This window comes from Tympanuchus pallidicinctus, unplaced genomic scaffold (assembly GCF_026119805.1).
Source record: "Tympanuchus pallidicinctus isolate F22 unplaced genomic scaffold, pur_lepc_1.0 scaffold15, whole genome shotgun sequence".
NCBI lineage: Eukaryota > Metazoa > Chordata > Aves > Galliformes > Phasianidae > Tympanuchus > Tympanuchus pallidicinctus.
This window is the reverse complement of record NW_026294669.1, coordinates 1,693,460-1,717,033: the sequence shown is the minus strand read 5'-3', so window position 1 is coordinate 1,717,033 and position 23,574 is coordinate 1,693,460. Positions and strand designations below refer to the sequence as shown.

The 23,574-nt window shown below is 38.9% G+C and overlaps 1 protein-coding gene across 50 annotated transcripts in view; it reads right to left on the bottom strand.

The window, feature by feature from the left end:
- Positions 1-23,574, bottom strand: part of NEB (nebulin) — a 125,512-nt gene that overhangs the window by 13,213 nt on the left and 88,725 nt on the right. For 32 of the 50 annotated variants that reach the window (XM_052675144.1, XM_052675150.1, XM_052675152.1 and 29 more), the window contains 25 exons: positions 23,385-23,489; positions 21,500-21,604; positions 21,227-21,334; positions 20,384-20,488; positions 19,645-19,749; positions 19,417-19,521; positions 18,539-18,643; positions 18,316-18,426; positions 17,742-17,852; positions 17,264-17,365; positions 17,029-17,127; positions 15,667-15,765; positions 13,010-13,120; positions 12,808-12,912; positions 11,892-11,996; positions 10,490-10,594; positions 9,525-9,635; positions 8,940-9,050; positions 8,136-8,249; positions 7,900-8,004; positions 7,382-7,486; positions 6,690-6,794; positions 5,790-5,882; positions 3,589-3,681; positions 1,952-2,044 (listed from right to left, as the gene is read on the bottom strand). In XM_052675144.1, coding sequence (XP_052531104.1) covers positions 1,952-2,044; positions 3,589-3,681; positions 5,790-5,882; positions 6,690-6,794; positions 7,382-7,486; positions 7,900-8,004; positions 8,136-8,249; positions 8,940-9,050; positions 9,525-9,635; positions 10,490-10,594; positions 11,892-11,996; positions 12,808-12,912; positions 13,010-13,120; positions 15,667-15,765; positions 17,029-17,127; positions 17,264-17,365; positions 17,742-17,852; positions 18,316-18,426; positions 18,539-18,643; positions 19,417-19,521; positions 19,645-19,749; positions 20,384-20,488; positions 21,227-21,334; positions 21,500-21,604; positions 23,385-23,489 — 2,616 coding nt within the window. The remainder of the gene's footprint in view (positions 1-1,951; positions 2,045-3,588; positions 3,682-5,789; positions 5,883-6,689; positions 6,795-7,381; positions 7,487-7,899; positions 8,005-8,135; positions 8,250-8,939; positions 9,051-9,524; positions 9,636-10,489; positions 10,595-11,891; positions 11,997-12,807; positions 12,913-13,009; positions 13,121-15,666; positions 15,766-17,028; positions 17,128-17,263; positions 17,366-17,741; positions 17,853-18,315; positions 18,427-18,538; positions 18,644-19,416; positions 19,522-19,644; positions 19,750-20,383; positions 20,489-21,226; positions 21,335-21,499; positions 21,605-23,384; positions 23,490-23,574) is intronic. The other 18 variants (XM_052675155.1, XM_052675164.1, XM_052675165.1 and 15 more) reach the window with 8 other exon arrangements.

The following is a 23,574-nucleotide window of genomic DNA, read 5'->3' as shown; positions in this document are numbered from 1 at the left end:
TTTAAAACTTTTGGATAAAAATATAAGAAAGACTGAATTTTAACAGCACAAAGGGAGCATCACTAAGTTAATTCCAGAGATCAGAACAATTGCAGGTGTTACAAAGTGCTTCTAAAATGAAGTTACAGGGAACATGTGTGGAATCAGGGAAGAGTACCGAGCTAAAGATCTCCTGGTTGCGTTTGACCCTCTCCATCTCAGGGGTCACAGGCACTGGGGTTCCAATTCCCAGCCCCTCTCTGTACAACACCTGTGTGGCAACAGGGAGGTAGGGTTTGTTTGGTTTGTGGGGTGTTTGTAAGGAAAAAAAAACAGGAAAGGAGGAGGATGGGGCAAGGAGAGAGAGAGAGAGAGAGAGAGAGAGGAAAAGAAATTGAATACAGTGAAACCTGCAGGTATGACAAACACAGTTCTGTCACAGCCTTGTTGTTCAAAAGCTAGCAGAAAAAAGCCAACAAAATAATCAGCTAATGGCTAACGTTTTGCAGTTCTGCTTCCTTCCACAAGGAAGTCAATCTGCTTACTTAAACAAAAGATCTTAATGGTCAGCTTTCCCTCTAGGACTGCCCTCACAAGTATAAAAGAGAACAGTGATGATCACAGACGATTGAATGTAGCATCAAGTGTGACTACAGGGGCTTCTCTGAACTCTACTAGAAATGTCGTCAGCTCAGGTCTGAACTTTGCATCTATCATGTCAGAGTCAGAATCAGCCCTAAGTCACTGCAATTGAAATAGAAATAAACATGAAAGCTGCGAAGTAGGGCACTTCAAACTGTGCATGGTGATTTGACTGGAACGTGCCAGAAACAGAAGTAATTCTGGATAGAAATGCATTGCCACAGTCATTTCCCCTTGTCTGTGCAATTTTCTCCATTACTCGTATTACAGTGATAAAAGTTTTCTCACACAGACCTGCAGGACACAAGAAAGCATCCAACAAGCAAAAACACGCAGACACGCTCTGGCTTCATTAGTCTGCTTTGCTTTAGGAAGTGTTAAGAGTTCATTTTGGTTTAGCACTGCACCAGCATGGCGAGTCTGAAGAGCATTAGAAGGATCAGCTTTGCTATGGAGGAATCACCCACACTGTCACTGTGTCAATGGGAAGAAGAAATAAGGCACTGCTTAACTGATTTAAGTAAATGAGGGGTGGGATCTCACAGCTGGGATAATTTAATGGCAGTTATGCTAGACGGAGGGAAAAAAAAATACAATGTAAGGATACTGGTAAGTTTTAGTGACTTGATTAAGGAAAGGGTTGTTCAAATTCACAACCAAATTGAAAGAGAAAATTAATATGGAGCAGTTAAAGGGATGGGATTTGCAGTCTCAGGGGTGGGGCTTGCTTTACTGGGCTATACCGAGCTAATGTTCTCCTGGTTGCGTTTGACTCTCTCCATCTCTGGAGTGACCGGGGTTGGGATGCCCATCCCTAAGCCCTCTTTGTATGACACCTATGAGGTACAAGAGAATTTGCAGACAAAAAAAAAAACACCCAACCAACACAAGAACAAACGAAAACCAGCATTCAACATAGGCAAAACAATTACATCTCTCTATTCTGTGAGTTGTGTTTAGCGTTAGGGTCACTTTCTCATTAATTGCACGCTTGTTCTAGAGGTGAATATTAAGGAAGTGGCTGATTATTCTGTAAATATGGGTACATATCCCAGGAGATAAAGGGTTAAGATAAAACAAGCACGGAGAGGAACACCAGATTTATAAAGGTATTTCACAGCTTATAAAGGTTTTGGTTCTTAAAAAGAAACGCATGTAAAGTTGTAAATCACTCCAAAAAGTTAAAGCACAAAAAAGGTGGAAGAATTGAGTTAAAAATATTGCCAGAGACAAGAAAGGAGTGGGGTGAGGTGAGATTTTAAATCATTGGCAAAAAAAGGAGTACGTGTTAGGATGTTACACAAAAATGATGTAACTTTTTCTTAAATACCGAGCTAATGTGTTCTTGATTGCGTCTGACTCTCTCTATTTCTGGAGTTACAGGTGTTGGGATACCTGTCCCCAGCTCCTCTTTGTACATGACCTGCAGAATACAAGCACCCAGAAAGATGAGATGTGTCCCTTCCCCAGCATTGACAGAACACCTGGATAGGCACTTCAGCTGCTCAGCAGATAAATACAATCTGGGACATCAACATGCACTGCATTGCTTTGACTGAGCGTGGATTTACGCAAAGTAAACGTCCACATTTAGGAGCTTCAACACAATGAAGCCAATGGATTACTTCACTATAATAGGACACACATTTAATTACTCTGCTGCTAATCTGGCATAAAATATAGGTAGTCTTTGCTTTTGACCTTAGTTTAGAATAGTAACAGTACTACTTCTCAGGCAGTGAACACTTCGGGAGCTTTGTTTGTTAGCAAACAGCTGCACTTAGATGTGTAATCCACTTCATTTTAATACCTACCTTCAGAAAATCAACACTTGGTTTCAAGTGAGAAACACCACTGAGCCATAGTGCTCATATTTCCCTATTTCACAGAATGATAGAATGGCCTGGGTTGCAAAGGAGCACAGTGCTCATCAGTTCCAACCCCCTGCTATGTGCAGGTCACCAACCAGCAGCCCAGGCTGCCCAGAGCCACATCCAGCCTGGCCTTGAATGCCTGCAGGGCTGGGGCACCCACAGCCTCCTTGGGCAACCTGTGCCAGTGCATCACCACCCTCTGAGTGAAATTTATTTAATTTGATCTACACCTGTTTGACTATTGCATTTCCCATGACACAAAATGTACAGAAGATGCTTGGTCTAAAATCTAATCATGCAGGAATACATTACAAATGCACTAGCAGTACTTAAAATTCATAAAAAATTGCAAACTGCATTTCACTACTTGCTGTCATTGAAACAAAGAATAATAATACAAAAATAAAGGATACACAGAAAGAGAGAACAAATGATGCAACTTGAAGGTCAGAAAAATGAAACACAGTTTGAAAAACCAACTGCTATGCACTAGTGAGCTGTAAAAATCAATACTATCACAAAAAGCTTAAGAGAGAAACTACTTAACATTAGGAGCAGTAAATCATAAGACATTCATCCTATGGCAGCTCCTCAGCATTGTATAGCAAACAGCCAAGGTACCAACAATCACAAGACTATACTCTCCTTCAATACTGTATTGAGAGAGCAAAGTAAGGCTGCAGGAAACGATGGCTCAAAGTCAGGAGAACTGGATTTGATTCTTAGACTCTACAATTAATTAAACATGGAGAAAGCAGATACTTTTTTCCATTTATAACCGTTGCTAGGATCTTTGACTACAAAAAGAGGCTCCAATTTACTTCTTTCTCTCTAGCTGCTCCATTTTTTTGGAACAGTAAGATCTCCTCCATGTATTTTTTTTATTTCATTTCTGTGGTCACAGAAATAATGCAGGGAAGTGATACAGCTGTAACGATGGCTGCAAAATTCAACTTCCTGCTGCAGAAGAAGGGATGTAAGGGATTTGTTCTCCTTTCAACAACAACAACAAAATACCCATAAACACTACCAGAGGCTGCAAACTGAGCTCTGAGAAGTTATAGAGAGGTAAGTAGAAAATATTGGCCACTACCGAGCTGATGTGCTTCTGCGTCTCCTTGACACGTTTCACCTCTGGGAGATCAGGAATTGGAGTTCCTTTTCCAATGCTCTCCTTGTACTTAATCTACAAAGGCACAGACATTAGAAAAAATCAGAATTTATGTTAAAGCACAGTTGATGCGTGGTACAGGTAACTGCATGAATAAAAAAAGCATGGGGCACTTACATTGCACAAACTCTCTGAAATTAAATATATATGTGTGCATATATATATATAAGTATATATAATAATCTAAAAATTTTAGCCTAATGGCCTTAAAATAGGCACCTGGATTCCTATAAAGAGCATTATTCCAATTTCAAGGAGGTGGACAATTTAGAAGATCTCACTGGCTCCAACACGAGCAGAAAGCTGGTGTTCCAGCACTCCCACTGCCATTACAAGCAGCCTGCTGGGTGAGATTTCACTATGAATGGCACCCTCATCAAAAGGTTTTCTCAAGACTATTGTAAATGCCTTTGAACAGATTCAATATGATCTGGAATTAATTACATTAAATTAAATTACATCAATATGATGTAGAATTCAGAATTTGTAAAGATCATCATTATTCAACAGAGCTGAGGACCGTCATACAATAGTTTAGCAATTAAGTTTTGATATCAGTGCTATTTTCATTTCTACTTTAGTATAACCAAAACAGGACAACAGTATCTTATGAGAACATATTCAACACAATATACAGGAAACAAGTGGCTGAAATGTTAGCAGCTCTTACACAAAAATCACGTCCAAATTTCTTTAGAAGTGTAAAAAACTCTCGAAAGAAAAGAATTACACACCATTCTTCCAACATTAGAGTATTACAGTGTTTTAAATACGACAGTTTTACAAGACATGCTTTAGTAGGCTGCCCCTAACTTCCTCACAAAGGACAGGTCAGATGGGTGCACAGTGTGCTGGACTGGAATGTGGCTGAATGAGCAGTCCAGAGCTCTATGATCAATGTCATGGGAGCCAGCTGGAGATCAGAGCACAAGGAGCGTGTTCCAGGGGTCCACAGTGGGGCCAGTGCTGTTTTACATTCATTAGTGGAGGCTGGGACAGAGGGCACTCCCAGCTAGCTTACAAATGGCACACAAGTGGGAGGAGCGGCTGAGAAACTCTGCAGTTGTGTTGGCATCTAAAGGGATGCTGACAGGCTGGAGAAAAGGGTTGACAGGAAACTCATGAAGTGCATGGGGAAATGTGAAGTCTTGCACTGGGGAGGAATAGCAGCAGGCACCAGAACATGCCAGCTGGCTGATTGGGAAGCACCTCTGCAGAGAAAAGCCTTGGTGACCTGGTGCACAACAAGCTGACCGTGAGCAGCCACGCACCCTTGGGGCAAGGAAGGCCAACAGACCCTGGCCTGCACTAGGAAGAGCAGTGCCAGATTGGTGATCCTTCCCCTCAGCACTGGTGAGGTCACACCTGGAGTGCTGTGATCAGTTCTGGGCTCCCAGTACAAGAGGGACGTGGAAAGATTCCAGCACAAGGCCACAGAGTTGATGAAGGGACCGGAACATATTTGATACGAGATGGGGCTTAGAGAGCTGGGGCTCTTCAGCCAGCAGGACAGGAGACTTGGGAGGAACTAATCAATAGGTGTAAGAACCTGGAAGGAAAACAAGGGAGCAACTCTTCTCAGCAGTGCCCAGTGATGCAATGAGCAGTGATGGGCACAAGTTAAAAAATAGGAAATTCAATCTGAAAGTAGTAAAATATTTTGTTAACTGTGAGGCTGGTCGGACAGCAGAGCAAGTTTCTCAGAGAGACTGTTGGGTCCTTCTGAATATCTAAAGTCCTTTGAGGTATTAAAACTCAGAGCAGTGCAGGACAACCTGCCCTAGCTGAACTCAACTGAACAAAGGAGCTGGAGTAGATGCTGTTAAGAGGTGCTTTTCCACCCAAACAGTTACTTCAGTCTCTTATAAATAAAATGTGTTTGAGATGAGATTAAAAATATGACAAGTGCTTTCAGATTTTAGAAATCGATTGTAAGTAACAAATTGAATATTAATCATTAGAAAGATTAAGTCACAAGAAGAGGCAAAACTTTTAGAAAGTAACCCTCAGCTGAACGGATTATTGCCAACAGTTAGCAACATTTAAAGAAGTGAGAGGGGAAAAGAACATTACTTCAAGTTGAATTAGCACCTGTAGAGTATTAAAAATCAATTGTTTTGTACCGAGCTAATTGCATCCTGGGTTCTCTTAACTCTCTGCATCTCTGGCGTCTTTTCAATAGTAGTTCCAGTTCCAATATCTTCTTTATATAAAATCTTAACATTCAGAATCAAGACAACAAGGTTAAGCATTCAAAACACAACATTATTTCTCCAAGAGAGTGAATAAAGTTTCACGACAGTGATTTGCACACAACAGTGCAGGATGAAAGCAAACATGAAGGACCACCTGCAGTCACTGCTTTACTGCCTGTCTTGTTTCCACCAAGTGCCATTTGTGCAAAAACAGGGCTGATCATTTATGTTTGTAGTTATGCATTTTAAGGAGACTATCAAAACATTTTAGGAATGAATAACTAGAACAAGTACTGGTTCAGTTTGTGCTTCCAGTTCCAGTTTGTTTGGGCATGTTTCACACAAATTCCTTCCACCCACTAATGGTACTAATGGTACTGGTGGCAAAACAGCAGACAATAGGCACTTCATGGTAACACATGACATGTGAAACATCAGGCAGGCAGTTCATTTTCCACTGAAAGAAAAAAGTTGCAACACAGCAAGACTGCACTACTTACATGGCAACAGAACAAAAGAAAGGTGGACACTGGAAACATATCAAGCACAGGGATGATAGTTCAGCTATATGACAGCTAAATACATGGAAAAGACTGCAATCAGAGAACTCCACAAGTGACAGTAGATAAAAAGGAGTACCTTAAATCAGATAAATCTGCTTACAATAACACTAATTTCTTTGGAAAAAAACCTTACACACATTTCAGTGAAGAACGTAACTGTCTATGAGGAAGAGACTAAAATAATTATTGTATTAAACACACCGCATTAAACCCTGGAGGGTCTTTTTCCTTGGAATGAGCATTGAAAATAGAAAAATAACTGTACCGAGCTGAAATTCTTCTGGTTTTCCTTCACACGCAGCATTTCTGGTGTATCTTGTACAACTGTCACTTTTCCTTTACTGTTCTGTAGGTCCCACTGGTACTGAAGCTGTTGAAAAAGTTGTAGTAAGAAGTCAAATGTTGACCTTATGCCACAAAAATTTACTCACAGAGCTTTCTTTGAAGGTAAGAAAAATATTTTCAAGTACACCTTATAAGGTGCTCATTTTAACATCACCAACAGTGATATTAAGACATACAGTTACAACTATTCTGACTTAAATTTGTAACAGGAGATCAACTGCCTCCATCAAAAATCTTGAAAGGTGCCAGACCGGGGCACCTTTCTCAACAATTAAAGATCTCAAGCCACAAGAAGGAGAAATTGTTCCTAACCATACAATCTTGCATTTATTCCCATCTAACAACTTCTGCAACTGTAATTCTTTATTATTAGCAAAGGAGCTGTCGAAACACAGCAGAAACAAGTTTTGTTCCGAGGAAGTCAGAGACTCATTTTGTTCCTTTGTGTGAGAGGGCTGCTGTATACAATGGGGAGCACCTGGATGGGGATCACTGAGAATGTAAAGGTAGACCAGGAGGGATTCAGGTGTGGTATTTGGACCTTATTAAGTGTCAAAAAAAGCTGTATATTTTTTAATTGTTTGACAGCAGCAATATTCTGTGCACACGTACCGTGCTGAAGTTCTTTTGATTCTCACGGACTCTCTGCATTTCTGGTGTGTCTGCTACAGGCACATAGTATGGCATGGTCTTTTCTGCCTCCTCCTTGTACTTTTTCTGATACAAAATACAAAACACATGCTATTAGTACAAAAGAACTAATAAACAGCCTGTCTCTACTTACTGTTGCATAATGCCCATCTTTATGGAATTCTGAGCACTTCTGTTTCAGATACACTTCTGTGTAGGATTCATTTTAAAGTTACTAAGGGATAGGAAAATTCAGCTACGTTTACTTAAAACAAAAAACAGCTTTGGGACTGCAAAACCAATAGAAATTACCGTTCCACGTCAGACAGCATTAAAATAAATTAATTTCAATATTTAATTGTCACCGTTCTACCACCATCAGCTTTTCTGGTGTATCTCCTGAATGCAGGAGATACAGGAGATTATTTAGGTGCTCCTGATCAGTATCCACTCCAGGTTCCCACAAGAGCAGTAACTGTATTCCTTTATACTCAAGGTACCTGGCTTGAAAGGTTTTTGACTTGCTGGGCATGAATGATCTCTGGAGTATCGACAACACTGGTGTAGTTGGCCTTCTCCATTTCTGCCAACTGTTTGTATTTGATCTGTCAGGGAAAGCTCACATTTAGATGCATTCATCATATCTTAGCAATGACTTGCATTCCAACAAACAAACACACACACTGATTTTTTCCTTTAAAGACAGACAGCAGATAAATGAGTCATGCACACAGACCTGGCTAGCAATGTCGGTGGCATTCTTTGCTCTCACAAAATCGGGTGTTTCCAAAGCCAGTTCTGATAGACCTTTTCCTTTGATTTCTAATTCCAAGGCTTTTTTGTACTCTTTCTGCAGATGAAGACAATAAAGAGATATTTTACTGATGTGAATGCTATCCCCTTGGCAATTTCAGGTATTGTCATGACCACACCACTAAGCAGGACTACAATTTCTATAAGCTTAGAATTAAACATACACATGATGCCATCACTGTGAACTTTATAACGTAAATATTGAGAAACAACAGTCCAACTGAGATCCTCCAGTAAGGTCTAAAGGCTTGCTGTAAGTACCAAAATGCTGTTGTCAATCAGCATGCTCATCCTAAGGGTCTGTGTTAACAACTCGTATCAAATTAACACTAAAATGTTACTTTTTTCAGCTTCAATCTGCTGATATTAAAACCCTTAAAGCACGACCTAACTTTATCTTCTGAAAATAGTCACTATCCAGTGTTTATTTTAACAGTCCATTCTGTAAATAAATGAGGTGAAGTTTGCATTTCATTCTCTGCTGGCCACCTCTCTCCACTGGGGAAGAGTCCACCTTGGCCATCAGCCCTGTAGCAGTCAACAGCTGGCCTGGGCAGGTGGAACTGCCCCACCAGCCTTGCTGCTGTTTTTGAGACACCCAGAAAGCATTTATCATTTAACAGGAGCTCTTTGCTTCACTAACATTAGTCACCATATACATTCTATTTTATTCTTTTCTGTCCACTCAGGAGTTCGTAGGCAGTGACCACATCCTGGTGTTCCGTACCTCATTCAGGATCTGAGTTGCATTCTTTGCTCTTAACATGTCTGGAGTCTCCTCCAAAACTGATAGTCCTTTACCTTTGACACCCTCCTCCAGATCCTTCCTGTATTCTTTCTGTGGAAGAAAGAAAAGCACAAAGCCAGACTACAGAAGAGCTCTACACACTCCAGCTGTATTGCAAAGATGAAAAAAAAGAAAAAACAAAACCAAAATTAAACTGAAAGCTCCAAATTAAAGAAGGACTTTTGAAAACAGCAAAGAATATTTTTTAGGGTTATAAAAGAGCCACTGCAATGGAACAGAGTGCAGTTATTACTGTTCAAGATAAACTGCAAGGGCACACATGTACACATTCCACTACAGGACAGTTATGTTGAAGTATGTCAGAAGGGGACACAGTGAACATGAATACAGTTAACAAAAAACAGGTAAGTGTCCATGACAAATTAGGTCACAACACAAAATATATGAAAACATGCTTAAAGTGAATGGTTAGGAAAAAGAAAGTGGTGAAGAAAAAATATTGTTGAGAATACTTAGTGGAATTATTTAACTCGTAAGAGGAAACAAAAACAGAGTAACTGCTACCTCGCTTGCTATTTTGGTTGCATATTTGACATGTAATAAGGATGGTGTTATCTCCAAGCCAGTAAGGTTTCTGCCCTTAATGGACTCTTCAAAGTCCCTCTTATATTCTTTCTAATGAGAATAAGAAGAAAAAAAGCAAAATAGCAAATACTTATTACATTATTCTTAATTACATGAAAAACTTCTGGGAGAATGGAGAAGGAGCAGAGTTTGGTATTAATGGCACAGTGATGATCTTCTACAGCCAGTGCTGCTGAGAGCTAAATTAATCAATCTTCTTTCTGTTCAAGTCCATTAAATAGCTCATTACTTCCAATGCAGATATGACCTGGCATTATGTTTGTTTGCTTGTTTCCTACATATTTGTATGGGCAGAGAAAACATTTAATGGAGTCATTCAAACACAACGACTAAGGGCCTCATACAAATGTTTTTCAACACGGGTAAGCCTTCATCTGCAACAGAACAAGATAATAGTTCAAACAAACAAGAAATAACTGCCTTAGGAAATAGAACAACAGTGAAGAACACTGTGACAACGGAGACAAACAGGCAGCAAGTGGGTTTTTCAAACACAGAGTTCTCAGGTGAAAAGGATAACCAGCACATTTTCTGTGGACGACGGTAGCTGACATACATAACATGATCCTGTGGCAAGAGTTTAAGTGAAGTATATTTCATTCTGCATTGCTTCTAAGCACTCAAAGATTTCCTTAAGCTCAATTTACTGACAGCTTCTCGATGGAAAATTACAGAAAATATACACTTCACAGTGGCACAGGAAAAGGACACAATTCTTAAATAGTATCTTACCACCAGTATAAAGAAATGTGACAATTTTTCAAGCTATTGGCATACACAAGACACAAATATAATTGCAAGTGAAAATCAGTGTGAAAGTTTAACTATAAAAAAAAATAGATGTTAAAGTTGCTTTAGCTTCTAAGTATTCCTTTTAACCTTACCTCACTCTGCATGAGCTGAGATTCCTTTGCAGTTAGGTATGTTGGAGTTTCAAAGTCCAGCATAGGTTTACCTTTTTCCTTCTCATACTTTTCTTTGTATTTCACCTAAGAAGAAAGGAAAACAGTTACCCTTCAAAATAATCAAATAACTTAGCTCTTCAGCTAGTATATGCCTACTGTGATCAACTGATCTCTTGTAAAAAAAATGAACTTCTGACACTGATTATCTTCCTGAAATACATATTATTGACCTTAAAATGTAAAATCAAAGGTCAGCCTTGCAGCTCAGTGTGTATGGCATAAAATTCTAGTGACATATCTCCTGTTGCAGAGAATAATCAGCATCAGCTCTGATTTCAAGAAATAACTGATGACAAGAAGGAAGACAGGAAGTGTACAAAACTAGCCTGAAAGCACTCAGTCTGCTCCTGATGATGGTTGAGTTCAGCCATGTTAATAAACTGCTTTAGTGTTAGTGGGAGGGCTTGAGAAGATACAGCTCAGCATCTTCTTCCCTAAGTCTGTGCATTTGTATCCAGTGAGTGAACTGTCCCCACAGTTAATACTTTCTGCTTCCCCACACAGTATCCTGTCTTTATCCATTTTCAAACTGCTGCAGGAGGCAATGCTCTGTCCTTGGCTCAGACCAATCTCAACCTCACACCAGAGCAACAAGTGGTTGCTCTTCCACTACATTTGGACTACGCTAAAAACTGATGAACAGTCATTTTCTTGTAGTCATCTACTATGCAGTTTATTTACAGTTCAGTGCCATTTTTCTGCAGCAGAACATAATCTACAGCCCTTCATGTTCCAGTAGTAACTTCTCTCTTGCTTTAGGCCCAATAAATACCTGGAATGAGGAGGATTAAAAGACCAAACCTGAGGATAAATGCCCTCTTTTGAGGAAAAGAAGCGTCAACAGCCATACCTAAGAGCAGCAGTGGTTTGTTTTCATTAAAGGAATTATGCATGCAGAAAAAGAATGGTAGAGTTCTTCTCTGTATCACTTGAGACTGGAATGGACAAAGCAACTGAAATTTGCTCTCAGTTACAATATTTTTTTTTTCCAATTTCCAGTTTCTGAGATTATCAAGTCTACTTTAGTATAGATGAAATCCCCTTAGTAAAAGTATTATGCTGAGTATCCATCCAGATACAACATGAATAAGCAAATAGGAGATTTACTCTACAATGAAGACCTCATGAATGTTTTATATGTGTTCTAAACTTGCAAATGTACAAACATTTCTCATTGACTTTTGTCCTCTCAAGCATGCAGTGTTCAAAAAGCAGATTGGCACAAATTTCTATGCATCAGAGAAATTGCTAGGATGGTTTCAGTGGTGGAGACTTCAGAACTCAATGAGTATGGTTAATGAGAAACACGTGACCAACTTACGTGGCTCTGCAGTTCTGATGCCTCCCTTAGATGAACCTGTTCAAGATTATCTGGCACCATATGGTAGTGACCCTTACTCTTCTCATATTGCTTCTTGTACTGGTACTGAAGGGAAGGTGTCAAAAATCATCTCAATAAAAAAAAAATCCCTCAGCAAATCTACTTCTTAGGTCCAATCAAAGCAACACTTCAATGGAACATCAAAGAGAAATGAGAAATACAAAACGCAAGACAAAAACAAGAAGTTTAACTCTCAGCATCAAATCATTTTTAAAGATGTGAGTTGTCTTTTTGGATCATTTTGATTGCAGCAAAATTTTTTCAAAACCAGGAATGAAAAAAAAGGAAGACAAAAAGTAAATAAGAAAAAAACAACCAAACAAGACAAAGGCAACACAGTGGATACATAAAAAAGGCTGTGCCAGGCAGCAATGATTTTCATATTTCCTCAATAAAATTTTCAAGTATTTTGTTAGAAGTAATTCTGTACCTCTACAGTAGGAGGACGTTAAACGTAAAAAGGAAATGAAAAAGCAGAGAAAAAAAAAAAAAGTTTTAAATATAGTAAGCAATAAAGAAAAAATAAAAAAGAAAGAAGAAAATAGCATTTGTTAGTGAGATGAGATCAGTTAAAATGTAATAAAGAAGGAATCCACTGAAAACGATTAGTGGATTTAAAATACTAGCAGCTCTACAGCTAATAAAGATTACACTTCCAGAGAACAAATGTGAGAAAGTTGCTAGTTCACTAGGAAACAACAGTTAGAAAGTAGAGAAGAGATCACTACCAGGTGATGGCCCAGGAACTATAGCAAAGGGAGTAATCATTAAAGAAATAATTAGCAGAGATCAGTTCAGGCTGGAATCAGTGGGAATGGAAAAGTCAAATGGATCTGGGGTTAGTTAATGAGCTTACAGCACTGGCCAGCTGGCTGGTATTCAGGACATGGTTCATGATCAGCGACTCAGACATGTCTGTGACAGGCTTATGAAGTTTCTTGAGATCTGCTTTGTATTTCACCTGGGGATATGAAAGGAAAAACGACATCAGTGAAGATGGAGGAAGCCTTTCCCATAGAAAATCTGAAACTTTTAGGGCAATGTGTAAGTGAGCATACCTCACTAGCCATGTTGTGAGCATCTTTCATGGTCTTGTAGATTTTAGCCTCCTTCAAATCATACTTTGGCTTTTTACCCTTCTCTTTGGAAAAGTTCTCCTTGTATTTCACCTAAATGTAAAAACAACAAGATATTACATCTGTTCTCAAGTATTCACCTTGGCTGTGGAAGGCAAACAGACCGTAGTACATTCTGACTGCAAGCAGAATAACAAAAATGCAGTAACTTGAAGGCATCCACTGGAATAAAGGTTACTTTAAAGATCATCTAATATGGAAAGAAAATCCACATCTGTATTTAGGAAATATCACTTTCAATCAGTGCACATGTAACATCTCCTCATTGTAAAAACAGTAACAAACATAGACAAGAGAGGTGTTGACAAGACACGGACAAGTTCTGATCCTCTGTGAGATGAAGAATTTCTCATTCAATGGCAACTGTGCATACACATAAGACATTTCACAAAGAGACAAATACTGACAGCACAAAGACTGTTGAAAATAAGCTTATAACATTCTTTTTGGAGAAACACAAGCTTTTAAGGCAACCTCAGGACACATCAGCATCAAAGACCATCAACATATCAAACACATAAATACATACTGTTAAACACATGTTGTGTTTGTAGGAAGCAGAGACAGATGATAATGATCACATACACAGGACTCTAGGAATCAGACTGGATAAGGGGCTTAGCAACACTTCCAGAAAACAGATTAATATCAGCAAGGTGAACTGGATCAATGTAAGCTAAAGTATTTCAGCAGACTCAGGCTGGAGGCACATATGGCAGGCTGATGACAAATGGGAGTTTGGCTAATGACTTTAATGAGGACATCTTCATTCATCTCCTCCATCCCTGTTGTTAAAGGGTAACTCCTCACTATTTCTTGCATATCTGCAAGAGGCTGTTCCATTACGAACAGTTTTGTTTTAGTATATATATTTGCTGCCAAAGATTCACAAAATTGTTTCTGAGGAGTTGTAGAAGACTGTAAGAAAAAGAACCTCAAATAATCCATGACTTGCCTGCTTGAATGCAGAATAAAATCACTTTGTATAATCATATTTCACACTTCTGAATTCACTGGCATATTCTTGCCCATCCATCACCATGCAGTTCATGCTCCATAATGCCACTGCTCTTTTGCTTGGCAAAACATGCCAGCATTCAGGTGAAGCACACAGTGAAACAGGTAAATCTACAAATTATGGAGCTGCTGTAAGAGAACAATACTCAACATTTTTGACATTAAAAGAATCAGTATTAGTCCTGACCTCACGAAAGTGGAAATAAGCAAGCATACAAGAATACAAGTTATGAAAGCCATGCAACATATGTTGAAGATCAGACCATCATGCCAAAGAGTTCACTGCTTGTAAGCCCAGAAATGTTACTGAAGAGCTACACAAACTGAAAGCAAGCATGCCAGACAGCAGAAATACAACCCCCCCAAAAAAGATAAGTGGATAAACAAGCTGCTTTAAGAAGAAGCTTCACAAAGAAGACATAATGTTTCATAAAGAATAAATTCATGAGAAGAAATACCCAAGAGAAAAAGAAAGTGAAAGATGATGCCAATTGGTATTTGCCCCCTTAGCATCTCTGAAAAAGCTGATTTGCTCTCAGGACCAAAATCTCATCAAAGGAGTTTATAAGACTAAGAGGAGAGCTGGCTGGCCTTGGAGCAAAAGCGTGGAAAAGGAGGAGGAGCTCATTATCACTGCGTGGAAATAGACATCATTTCTTCTTTCTCTTGTACAGCAGCTGTTCCAGATGAGGTGTCAGTTCAAGAGTCCTCAGTAGTACCAAAACGATTCTTGCTTTCCCCAACAAGCATGGTGGCTGTCATTAAAGCATGCAAACTTACATGCAGTACTTGTGACTAGATGCAGAAAAAAACCATAATCCTCCTTTTTCATTTGCAAATACAAGTGCCAAACCGAAATGGCACGGATCTGCCTGCTGCACTTCAAAGCTGCCATGCAGCCACAGGCCTTCTGTTTTCCAGAGCTCTTGACAGCAAGGAATGTAAGAAAATATTCGCCCTCAGATCACTACAACGCACACTTCTCAGGGCTTATTTAATCATACACCATTATGCCACTCCAGAACAATGTAAACAGAGTAGTTCAAGTAAAAAATACGAACAGAATTATTAAAATAATAATAATAATGTGAATATTCTGCATGTGGAATGACTTTTCACTTGAAATAATCATAGCATTGTAAGGGTTTGGCATAAACATTTCTGTTTTTCATACAGCCTTGGAAAAACCAGCTCAAGCTTATATTGCTGCTTTTAGGATTTTGGGGTGAAAGAGGTGAGCAGTGCAGGAGTGCATTGGAACTTCTATTAAAAACAACAAAGTTTCAAAACCATCCTTGAAGGCACAGCAGCGTTTCAAGCCTCAAGAGGTGCTTCTGGAAGAGACATTCCCCATGCACACAACTCCCATGCACAGTCTTCCCAAATGGGAAAAAAAGGCACATCTAAATATGCAGTCTCAACATTCAACACATTTGACAGAAGAAGACCCAGCGTAACTGGTGCATCATAGATCCTTCAGCAACACGGAGTTGTAAGTGCACAGGAAAGAGACAGATGCAGAAAAATGGCATTCCCAGTCATGTCACTTAAAATTATCTTACATGACTACTTAGCATATTAGCTTTCTTAAACGTTCTCATCCATGGTGTATCATAAGATGCAGCTCCGTGCCCCCTCATGTGCCGCTTCAGGTATTCCGCCTACAATGCGTAGCAAGAGAGCAAGATCAGAAATGCATTTTGTTATGCATGACAGGATGAAAGCATGAAGCAGGAAGGAAGAACCAAGCAGAACCGAGGTCCTGGTGGGAGAAAACTCACAGGAAACCATCTGCTTCAGACTAGTTGCAGAACACGACCGGTGCAAAAGAGTACACAAGCTTCTGTTAACACAGCATACCGACTCCAAAACAGAAGATTTAAGACACAAAATAGAAAGAAAGTGGCTGAAAGAAACTGCTTGTTCATCGCATGAGGGATGACTGTGAAGAGTCAGGTAAAAGGCTGCTTCTTTTAAAGCCAGTACCCAGAAATGAGGGGGAGGGGAGTAGAAAGCATGACTAACGTGCCAGCCTTAGTACTGTGTATAAGTGCTTCATTTTCTTTTTTCATACAAATGAATAACCAGCATATCTGCATCTATTTCACCCTGGAGACAGAACATGTACTACAAACTCTACACTTTTACAAAAAAAAACAGCTTCCAATACCAGCAAGCCCTCATTTTAAACAACACTTTTCTGAAATCAATCAGCTGGCTGTTAGAGGCAAAGACTATCTTCAGTTTTAATCTACAGGACATACAGACTTAGGCAACCAAACAACTAGGATCTAACAGAGTCTTGTAAGAAGGCCAGTTAACTCCTTGCACACCAACTATTTTCAGCATTTCACAGAACTTACACATTTGTGATAGTTATTCAGAAATCTGTATGTTTCTGTATTTTAACTTTCCATATGCCATCAGAATTTGAGACTGCATACTGAAGAATTCTAAGTGCCATTTTCAAGAAGATGGAAACATGGCAAGCATTTTAGAGATGACAGAATAAACTGCAGAGAAATTAAATGCCTCATCTCCTAACTTCTATGAATCCACTCTTGCCTGTACAGAAGGATTGCTTCTGCTCCCATTGAAGTTAGCAGAGTTCTAGAATCTGGGTGCAGTTTTCCACCAGTCCAGTTTTTGTCAAAGTGACTGGGTGCACTTTAGGAAAGCCACAAACACTGAATAAATGACTACAAGAAAGTGGTGGGTCACATCTGACAGCAAGCAGAATCAGACTCTCAATTAGGTGTTTGCTTAACCTCACACTGGGATGTACCTTATACTTTAAGGTGCTCCTTTAAAAATATTCCCTTATTATTTAACCTAGAAATAATTCTAGTCAAAACATTACTCTAGAAGTTAATGGTGTGTTTCTTCTCTCAGTGCTTCCAACTTTCACAGCTTTGTGTTATTACCTGACTGGTTAGCTTGGACACTTCCTTCGCCAGCTCAATATCTGGACGGCCCAGCATGGTCACACCAAGGCCAGCTTCTCCACGCTTTTTATATTCAATCTAACAAAGAAAGAAAGATTTATGTATATTTTAGTATCGATGAAACGCTCTTTTGATTGCTCTGTAACACTGTTTTCAGAGTAAAATTAGTGCTACAGAAACTATAAAGAAGATTTAAAAAACAACCACCACTCACATCACTAATTAACTTAGCAGCCTGAGTTGCTTTCTTAATATCCGGGCGATCTGCAATAGGTGTGTAGTGGAGCTTTGACTTGGCATCTTTCTTGTATTCAATCTAATCCATGATGACAGACAAAGGAAAAAAAGATTACTGAGTTTGTTCATGAGGAAATTATGAGGAAATGCATGCAGTCAAATTGCACAAGAAATAAGCATACACAATTCTGATTATATGTGAAGGAAAGAAATAAGTTATTTACATGCTTTGTGTAAGATTACTTCACATTATTAACGATAAATATGACTTTCAAAGACATTCTTTATTTAAGTGCAATTTTACATCTGTAAAAATTCACAGCCTTATCCTTCAGACTTATACCTGGATGTGGAGGCTGGGAGAAACCCAGAAGTGTGTCAGTTTTTGCCTGGTGACTTTGATTTAATTTTCTTACACAAACCAGTTAATTCATGAAAGCACAAAACACACTTACTGTACTCTGTTTTTTAGCAACTTCCATGGCATGTTTCACTTCAGGAGGCTCCAGCATGATAGAATAATTAGACTTGCCTTTCTCCTTCACAAACTTCTTTTTATAGTTTGTCTACGAAGAACAAAAAGGGCTATGAGTGATTTTTTCTTTATTTCACAGGCAGGTAAATGCTACTGAAGCTTACAAACGAGTTCACTGAAGCTGTTGAGACAGATAAAATGCAGTGTCTTAAGCCTCAAATATTAAGGCCGCTGTGCATTTGTCTTAATCTACATTTCACATTACATAAACTGGCTGTTTGGAGGATCTTTGTTTCAACTGTGTTCTATTAAAAAAGAAACCTGAATTAAGGACACTCATTCATTTGCACTCAAGTCTGTCCCTTTTCTCCAGAGTATCTCCACAATATTCCAACTGTTCCTACAATTCCAAATTGTAACAATTTATCTTTTCTGAGTCCTTGTGCATTCTATGATAAGACTCCACCATGTAGACTCAAATATGAAACACTCTCATCAATTATAGGTACCAGCTATCAATCTCACAGCAAATTAGTACTGCAGAAGTTACTTACATCACTGACGTTCTTGGTCACCTCTTTCACATGAGCAGTGTCTCTTGTCTCAGGTAGGGTTGTGTAAGACCCACGGGGTAGCTGTTTCTTGCTGTGTTCTTTGTATTTGTTCTGAAAGCATAGGAGAAAAATAAGTAAAAAAACAACACACACACACACACACCCTGACCCAATATTTAAAGGATATCCATAAACATGAATAAGTAACTTTCAGATGTGTTACCTCAGATACCAGAGAGCTGACATTCTTAGCCAGGAGGATCTGAGGTGTATCTGGAACAACCAGGCATGTTCCTCGAGCTTTGTTGTGCTTCTCTTTGTATTTTACCTAGCAAGGAGAAAATATATCGTTTTAAGCATTGTTTTGTGATGATTTCAAAAGAGACTGCTGTTGTTCTCATTGCTTTTTAGTGGAAAAGGTGCAGATCATTTTATATTTTGATGTTTTCCAAGACAAATTTGTTCCAGGCTCCAAACCCACATAGCTCTCAATCGGAATATTAGTAATATGTGAAATATATTAATTCAATACATTCCTAGTAATTCTTAAAGATATACTGCTTTAAGAACAAGTTTAAGGACAAGTTTGCTTTTTGTTGTTTGTTTGTTTCTTTGTTTTGTTTACTCCAGGCAACATTTTCATTTCAGTAAGGTTAATCTATAGATAAGAAAAGCTCTAGTGTATTCAGGCAATGCTAAAATTTAAATACTTATTTAATTGCCAAGACCACATATTTGTCCAGTAACATTTACAAGATCAAATTTATTCAGATTTTACCAGTTTGTCTTTGAAATAAATTCATTAAATAATTGATACCGAGCACAACTTTTCAAATCACAGAATCCTAGAATGGCCTGGGTTGCAAAGGAGCACAGTGCTCATCAGTTCCAACCCCTGCTGTGTGCAGGTCACCAACCAGCAGCCCAGGCTGCCCAGAGCCACATCCAGCCTGGCCTTGAATGCCTGCAGGGATGGGGCATCCACAGCCTCCTTGGGCAGCCTGTGCCAGTGCTTCACTTCATTCTTAATCCAAACAGCCAACAAAATAGCTTTTGTAGTAAGTTCAAGAAGAATAAAGAAGTGAATGCTCAAGTACTTACATCACTTGCCAAGATGGCATTGTTTAAAGCCAACACTGTGTTCTTATCATCTGTGACAGAGAGTTTGCATCCCTTCAGGAATTCTCGGTCCAGTTTGTATTCGTACTGCAGAAATCAATAACAAGATTAGAAAAAAAAGAAAAAGAATCCCAGATCTACTACAATTTTTAACTGTGAAAAGGAAAAATGAGGGGAAAGGGAACATTCAGGTTGTTCAGACTTTCTTACATCACTCTGCTGCAGAGATGACTTGGCTGCTTGGACAAAGTCAGGCCTATCAGCAATCCAGTGCCAATGAGCCTTGGCTGCTTCGTATTTCTTCTTATAATCCAGCTGTTCACAGGCAAAAAACAAAAAATGAACAAAAAACCCAACAATTTAATGCTGTGTACTTGACAGATTAAATTCATATAAATGCAAATTCTCTTTCAGTTTGGATAAGTAAAAAATGTAAGAAATTACATCCAGATCAGATTAGGGTTTTCCTTTGAATTATGTACAATCCTGGAGAAAACCATTTACTTCAGTTAATCAACTGCTGGGTCAATAAAGTTACATGAATGACTGAAATGATGTTTTAACTTTGAGGAAGTTAAGTGCTTTCAATGCTTTGCTTATTGCAGCGGATGTTGGGCCACCACTAATAAAAAACAAATGAGAACTTCTCATTAAGCTCTCACTCCTCCTACAAGAACATAATCACAGTTTTTTTCAAAAAAGGGCAAAGCTAGAAGAATAGTGAGTGTGGGATATACAAGAAATCTCAGGTGATCTCATGAACTGGCAAGAATGAGTACTTCAGTACGAAATACATTAACATATATTTAATTCAAGCAGCATAAGAACTAGAAATCATGTCCAAGCTCAAGGAATTTCAGTAGAATTCACAGTAATTCCCCCTGGTCACCATTGCTGGTCTCAACCACTGTGCATAACAGAAGTGCAGTACTGATCACACAGAACTCACATTGCTGTTCAGCTTGTAAGCGTGCCGTGGAGTCTTAATATGAACTGAATCTGCTACAACATTGCAGTGGGATTTATTCCTCTCATACACTTCTTTGTATTTCAGCTAAAGAAAGAAAACATAAAAAATGTTTACAAAGATAATAACACATAAAATCGAGCAACTTCAATAAGAGCAGCAGCAAAACATTAAAATCACGATATTAAAAATTGCTTCTGTAAAGATAAAATCTTCACAAAAAAAGAAATTTCATTGATACAACACAGTATCAACTGTCTGCTGGAAACAAGGGCCCTGGTCAGGAATGTGTAATGCAGCAGGCAGAACTCACCATGAAGCTAACACAATTCACATATGAATGGTAATTCTGTCTGCTTCTACTTTCCTGCACTCAATAGAAATGCCTTAAAGAAACCTATCTTCTGATGGGCACACTCAATGTCCTCCAGAAATCCCTTTCCAGATTCTGAAACGTAGCACTTATTTTGGAACCAGTGTATTCCAATTCACAGATAGCTTTTGAAGAATCTTTGTTTATTAATGACCCGCTACCATGGATGAGATACCAAATCCAGTTTTGAATTTTATTATGCATTGAGGGCCACTCTAACCCAGCAAAAACATTCTAAGAGCTACTGCAGAACCTGACATGAAAAAGGTCCTGAGAAACTTAATATCCAACTGATTTTTTCAGAACAGACATTATATACATTCAGAGTTTTATACGCAAGCAAAATCAACACACTGTAATGAGAAGCTATTTTTAATGCCAGTTTCACAGATGTTAGAAATGCTACTTATCAGGGTAAGAAGTTAACTGTGTGTTTTTGGTGATTCACTTACATCACTTATTCTGTCCTTGACTTTGCGCACGTGCAGCAGCATTGGGGTGTCGTGAATTGTAGTGTAGCCTTTGGGCTTCGCTTTGTTATATTCCAACTTGTAAATAATCTGAAGGTACAAATCAGAGATCACATTATTTCTTGACAGTCTTGGTATCAGTGGAAAAAAAACAAATCAGGATGAGAAACATTTTTAAGTGAATACTGAAGATATTATTTTCAAAGGGCAGAATTTGGGAAGGAAGTGTAGCTGTAAGGGACTGACCACACTTACATCACTAATCTGTTTGTTGACTTTTGCAGTCCTTAAGTTTTCTGGAGTATCCACAACTGTGGTATACTTATCTTTCTTCTTCTCATAGTCCTTTTTGTACTCCACCTAGTGATTGGCAAAGAGACCACGTTAACCACACAAACCAAGGGAAAGCAGCTCCAGGAGATACACGTTTATATTCACACAAGAAATTGCAAAACCCTTTCACCAGAGCCAATGAAAACTGAACATGCAAAACAAAGCAAACACTGCAAATCTCTTATCTGCCCTACAGGCTGTCTATTCGCACAATTGTTTTACATTTCTTTTACTGAATCATAAAACTTCACTTCTATGTCCATGACTGAGTGAATAAAGCAACCTCAGCAGGTCAGTGATTCTTTTAATTCATAACGGGATGAGATCTTATTTTAGAATATTCATCAGAACAAAGAGAGATGTAAAACATCTTACACAACAGAAGATAAAAGCATCCATTGAACCATCATAATGCCAGGCTACTTTAAAGTCATTGGCAGCAGAGTCTGTATCTTAATCATTTCTTAAAGATTACCTTGTTTTACTCAGGACTCTGAACAGTTTTCAGAGGATTCAATGAGAACAGACTGTATCTCAAGAATGGTAATCCACTGTAGATAGCCTCAGGGCAGGTGGAAGAGGTTGGAACATACATTTAAAAAGGAATTTTCATGCTTTATCTTGGATCAGAAAAGAAAACCATGCTTTTGAAGAGGACTAAGACTGACAAAACATCAATAATTACATACAAACAACAAATCAAAAAATAACACCCATTCAGATGAACGTCCAGGTCAGGCAGAGTGCTATTTTTTTTTTTCCTTCAAACACACTCAAGCTTACCGGCAAGGAGTTTTTAATGAGGTAATAAATAGACATCCACTGATCAACTGGATAAAAATGCCTAGTAATGGCCCTTGGTTCTATAATACTAATGGACTTTATTAACAGAGCCTGTAGTGACAACTCCCTCACTGTCATGTAACTGGTTTCTACTGTTGCATTTCCAGCGATAATTTATACATTACATGCCAGTTTCATCAGCCCAGTCAGAAAATGTGCTTGCCATTGAAAACAGCAAGGTTACTGCTAGCAGATCTCATTTCTCAGTAATATAAATATGTACCAGTTACTCCAACAAATCACCTTTTTATCCAACTGTTACAACGAATTCCAGTTGCATAGGAATCCAGATTATTCAAAGACAATACAGAAAATGACTTCTTTATCATAACAGCAGAATCATTTAGAGGCCTTTTTTTTAATATCAGAAATGATACCAAAGGTTCTTTTTCTGTATGAACAGATGAATCATACTCTCTACATTCAACCCTTACAAAAGATGAAAGGAGAGAGTATTTTTGTTTATAAACTTTCAGTATCTGACTGCCTGAGAGCTGGCATGCTGGCCTTATTTAAAAGGGTTGTGAGGCCATGGCACTGCTGCCCAGAGCTGTGGTTACCCATCCCTGGAGGTGCCCCAGGCTGTGGATGGGTTCTGGGCAACCTGAATTGGGGGGCAGCCAGCCCACGGCAGGGCTGGAAAGGCTCTGAGGTCTCTTCCAACCCAACCATGATCTTCCAACCCATTCTATGATCTTCAATGCATGGAAAATTGCTCTATGTACGTATGAAAGGAAGACAAGAAGGCAAGATCAGCCTAAGCTAAGTGAAGTTCAAGCCCCAGTAAATGCTTTTTCAGGTAGCTTGGGTTTTGAACTATTTTACCATAGACGTACCGTTCTGCACATGGACAAAACTTTGGAGTCTGTCATCTGTGGAATCCCAGAGAACTCACAAGCATAAAAAGACCAAGCAACTAAATGGTAGTACTAATGTCTCCTACAGCAGCAGTTCTTCGTATTACCTGGCTCCATAAGTATGAGTTGTAGAGTGCTGTCAGGATATCTGGCCTCAGAATTTCATTACACCCTTGTTTCAGGAGCATCTTGGCAAGGGATTTATAACTGTTCTGTTCATGCAAATGGCAACGAAGCACAAAAGAGACTTGTGAACACCATAAACAATAAGACAGCTCTAGATCCCTGACACCTTGA